The 5372-nt window shown below is 35.8% G+C and overlaps 1 protein-coding gene across 1 annotated transcript; it reads left to right on the forward strand.

Moving 5' to 3' along the window:
• Positions 1-798: 798 nt before the first annotated feature.
• LOC125371217 (uncharacterized mitochondrial protein AtMg00820-like) lies at positions 799-1440 on the forward strand. Its single transcript, XM_048379751.1, has 2 exons — positions 799-1078; positions 1376-1440. The coding sequence occupies exons 1-2, from the start codon at positions 799-801 to the stop codon at positions 1438-1440; spliced, it is 345 nt and encodes a 114-aa protein (XP_048235708.1).
• The last annotated feature ends 3932 nt before the right edge of the window (positions 1441-5372 follow it).

The following is a 5372-nucleotide window of genomic DNA, read 5'->3' on the forward strand; positions in this document are numbered from 1 at the left end:
GTTGAACTTGATTTAGGCAATAAGATCAAGTGTTTGAGGATAAATAATGGAGGAGAATACACAGGTAATGAATTTGATAGCTTTTGTAAGCAAAAAGGCGTTAAGAGGCAGTTCACTACGGCATACACTCCTCAGCAAAATGGAGTGGCAGAGCGGATGAACAGAACTCTGTTAGAAAGAACTAGAGCAATGTTGGGAGCTGCAGGCCTGAATAAGGCATTTTGGGCTGAGGCAGTTAACACCGCTTGTTATGTGATTAACCGATCTCCATCTACAACAATTGATCAAAAGACACCGATGGAGATATGGACTGGGAAGCCAGTTGATTATTCAAACCTCCATATATTTGGAAGTCCTGTGTATATGATGTATAATACCCAAGAAAATACAAAGCTGGATCCAAAATCCAGGAAGTGTTTGTTCTTGGGATATACTGATGGTGTGAAGGGGTATCGCCTGTGGGATCCCACTGCCCATAAGGTTATAATCAGCAGGGATGTAATCTTCTTAGAAGATAAATTGAAGGGAGAAGATGATAGCACTTCAAAACAAAATTCAGAGACTACAACTATACAGGTGGAAAGAAAGTCTACAGAAGAAGATTCTTCCGAGCGGCACCGAGCACAAGAGGAAGAACCAGTCGAGTTTGAAGAGCCAGCCGAGTTTGAAGAGTCAGAACTTGGAAAGGGAAAACGTATAAAATTTACACCAACCTGGCAGAAAGATTATAATATAGGCAGCAATGTCGCATACTGTATTCTAACTGAGGAAGGGGAGCCATAAACTCTCCAAGAAGCAATGAACAGTTCAGATGCATCTCAGTGGATGACAGCAATGCAAGAAGAGATGGAAGCTCTACATAAGAACAAGACTTGGGAGCTTGTGCCACTACCACAAGGAAGAAAGGCCATTGGCAACAAATGGGTCTTTAAGATCAAAAGAAATAGTGATGATCAAGTGGAGCGGTTTCGTGCAAGAATGGTGGTGAAAGGATATGCTCAGAAGGAGGGGATTGACTTCAACGAAATATTTTCCCCTGTGGTTCGATTAACAATTGTTCGAGTAGTCTTGGTGATGTGTGCTACATTTGACTTACATCTAGAGCAGCTAGATGTGAAAATAGCTTTTCTTCATGGAGATCTTAAGGAAGAAATTTATATGCTCCAGCCAGAAGGTTTTGAAGAAAAAGGAAAGCGGAACTTGGTTTGTAGGTTGAACAAATATTTATACGGTTTAAAGAAGGCGCCGAGGTGTTGGTATAAGAGATTTGATTCCTTCATCATGAGCCTTGGATACAACAGACTTAATGCAGACCCTTGTGCATATTTTAAGAGGTTTGGTAAAAGTGATTTTATTATCTTACTGTTGTATGTAGATGACATGTTGGTAGCAGGCCCCAACAAAGATCATATTGAAGAACTAAAGGCCGCGATTGGCTAGGGAATTTGAAATGAAGGACTTGGGACCAGCAAACAAGATTCTAGGGATGCAAATTCACCGAGACAGAAATAATAGGAAGATTTGGCTTTCTCAGAAAAATTATTTGAAGAAGGTCTTGCGACGCTTTAATATGGAAAATTGTAAGTCAATTTCTACCCCACTTCCTGTTAGTTTCAAATTATCCTCTAGTATGAGTCCTAGCAGTGAAGAAGGAAGGATGGAAATTTCTCGAGTACCGTATGCATCAGTAGTAGGGAGTTTAATGTTCGCGATGATTTATACACGACCAGACATTACACATGCAGTGGGAGTAGTAAGTCAGTACATGGCGAATCCTGGCAGAGAGCATTGGAATGTTGTAAAGAGGATTCTAAGATATGTTAAGGGAACCTCAGATGTTGCATTGTGTTATGGAGGATCAGACTTTATTATCAGAGGATATGTTGACTCAGATTATACAGGTGATCTTGATAAAAGCAAATCTACTACAGGGTATGTGCTCACACTTCTTGGCGGGTATGGTGGGTATCAAACTGCGATCGGTTGTGGTGACATCAACAATGGGCGAGAATATGTAGCAGTTACACAAGCTAGTAAGGAAGCAGTATGGTTGAAAATGATGATGGAGGAACTCGGGCATGAACAAGAGCATATTCCTCTGTTCTGTGACAGTCAGAGTGCCTTGCATCTCGCAAGGAATCCAGCTTTTCATTCAAAGTCAAAGCACATACGAGTCCAGTATCACTTCGTTCGTGAAAAAGTGGAAGAGGGCACTGTGGATATGCAAAAAATTCATACTAAAGACAACCTAGCAAATCTTTTGACGAAGGCAGTTAACACTGATAAATTTATTTGGTATCAATCCTCTAGTGGCTTGATAAAAGTATAAGCAGTATGGAAAGGCAAGGAAGAAAGGACGGTGTGAAGATCTGACTGATCCTCAATCAAATCTTCAAGTGGGAGATTGTTGATATTTAGGGATTTGTGTCTCTTCCACATTGTTAAGTTATTAATTTTTGAGGAGTATTTCTCCCACATTGCTAAGTTAACAATCTTGAGGTACCTTTCAAGCCTATATAATAAAGGCCTCACCTTGTTATTCAATCATCCAAAAAATAAGAGAAAAATATTAGAGAGTTAAGCAATTATTTTTCTCCTATTATAAAGAGAGAATTTTAATGTTTTCTCCTTTATAAATAGAGAGTTTGTAACTCCTATTATTTTCTTATAGTAAAATTCTTCTATCCTTGCCCGTGGTTTTTACTCTAATTTGTTTAGGGATTTTCCACGTAAATTTGTGTGTTCTATTGTGTATTTTGTCTTACTTTATCTTTATTTTCTCAAATTATTAGCTGTGATTTTGCTCTATTAGGTTCATATTTTTCTACAAGAACTACGTATTTGAATCACAATCTTCCAATTGTTTGTAAAAGATTCTTTCAGGTAAGGTATTTAAACCACAAATATATTTCATTAGTTTCTTAAAGAAGCTTTGATCATCAATAGGTGAGACATATGGGTTCCAATCACAAACATCTTCTAGCACTCCTTCATAGAAAATTTTATGAGAAGGTAGAACAATGGATGGATTCGAATCACAAACATCTTCTAGCACTCCATCATAGAAAACTTCAACACAAGGTAGAAAGATGGATGGATTCGAATCACGGACATCTTCTAGCACTCCATCATAGAAACCTTCAACAGAAGGTAAAACAATGGATGTGTTCGAATCATTATAATCTTTGAAGGTAAAACTTCAACTCGTAAAATAAGCGTTCATCCAATGGTAAGAAACACGCGTCTGAATCATAGTCATCTTTTAGTTGTCCATTATAGAAATTTCTATCATCAGTAGGCAAGTGGAGAGATTTATTCGAATCATTATCTTCAAGTAACTCGTTGAAGAAGCTTTTATCAAAAGGTAAGACACACTTGTCTAAATCATGTTCATAATTAGAAGAGAAGAGGAGAGAAGTGTCTGAATCACAATCATCTTCAAAGAAGCTTCCATGGAAAGGTAAGACTAGTGAATTCAAATACCAATCATCTTCTCCATTAATAAAATCAAAGCCAGAACTCTTGCATGGCTTTGAATAATCATCCTGTTGCCCCAATAAGAAGAAGTTATCATACCATATGAATGATTTTTACGTAAAAAGCACAGAATTCTCCATTAACTGTAAAATGGCTTTCTTTTTGTAAAAGAAGATGAGCTTAAAAATTAATTAACTAATCTTGTTAAAAATGATAGGAAATTAAAAGTTAATTTAAATAGCCTTCCATTTTTTATTTTTCTCCAAAATAAGCAGAAAAGATATAAAGAAATTTTTTACTTTCCACTAATTCTAGCCCTGCTAAGATATGCATCCCTTCTTCATCCCAATAAATAGCACTATGATATTTCCTCCCATATAATGCATCATATGGTGCCATCTATATACTCCTATGATAATGATTATTATAAAAAAATTGAATCAAAGCAATATATTCATCTTACACACCTTGAACTCTTTGACACAAGCTCAAAGCATGTTTTTTAAGTGTCTGAATTATTCTTTCTGATTTTCCATCTGTCTAAGGGTGAAAAGCAGTACTGAAAATTCAACTTGGTACCATAGCATGTAGTAGACTCGCCTAAAACTTGGAGGTAAACCATGGATCTCTATCTGATACAATGTATACCGGCACACCATGCAATCTAACAATGTCATTCACATACTTCTTAGCCAAGTATTTAAGTAAACTACCTCATTTAATAGGCAAAAAATGAGTTCACTTTGTTAATCGATCCATGATAACCCATATAGCATCATTCTTTCTCAGATTTATTGGTAACCTATATATAAAATCCGTCGTTATTCTTTCCTATTTCTATTCAGTATTGATAACCGTTATCCTAGCTAGTGCTTAATGCTCTATTTTGATTTGTTGACATGTTAAACTTTTTGAAATATATTTTACCACATCTTTCTTCATTCTAGGCCAATGAAAATGAGGTCACAATTTATTATACATTTTGGTCATTCCCGAATGTATAGCATATGGGGCAGTATGTGCCTTCTCCAAAATTCTTTTATTCAAGTTATCAATATCAGGTATACAAATACGAGATCTCATTTTCAATGTATAATTTTAAATCTCAAACTCTGTGTTTTTCTCTTGTTTTACTTTCTCAATCCTTTCTTGCAACTGTGCATCCTTACCATGTGCTTCTTTAATCCTATCATGCAACATTGGTCTAACTTGAAAAGTAGCAATCAAATCTCCATTTTCTTGCACATTTAACTTCACATTCATAGCTCGTAACTGCAATAATAGGATAGTGAAGTTACCTACAAATGAGCTACACTACTCTTTGACTTTCTACTCAAAGCATAAGCTACCACATTTGCCTTTCTTGGATGATACTCAATGGTCCAGTCACAATCTTTTAATAGTTTTAACCATTGCCTCTGCCTCATATTTAATTCTTTCTAACTCAACAAGTACTTCAAACTCCTATGATTTGTAAATATATGAGAAGTTTCTCCATATAAGTAATGCCTCTATATTATCAAAGCAAACACAACAACAATAAGTTCTAAATCATGCACTGGATAAGATAATTCATAAGGCTTAAGTTGTCTAGATGCATAAACAATTACCTTTCCTTGTTTCATTAACACAAAACCCAAACCTTGATAGAAGGCATCACTATAAATTACAAATCCTCCATTGCCTGTAGGAATGGTTAACACTAAGGCAAATGCAGTCTATATTTCAATTCATCAAAACTCTTTTGATTTTCTTTAAACTACTGAAATGCTACATTTTTCCAAAGTAACTTTGATAAAGGTGCAATGATAAGCATCATACTACACATGTTTTCATGCCCGATTGTTTACATTTTTATGCATGATTATCCCGTTTTATGCTAGAATCACCTGTCT

This window comes from Ricinus communis, chromosome 9, assembly GCF_019578655.1.
Source record: "Ricinus communis isolate WT05 ecotype wild-type chromosome 9, ASM1957865v1, whole genome shotgun sequence".
Classification (NCBI taxonomy): domain Eukaryota; kingdom Viridiplantae; phylum Streptophyta; class Magnoliopsida; order Malpighiales; family Euphorbiaceae; genus Ricinus; species Ricinus communis.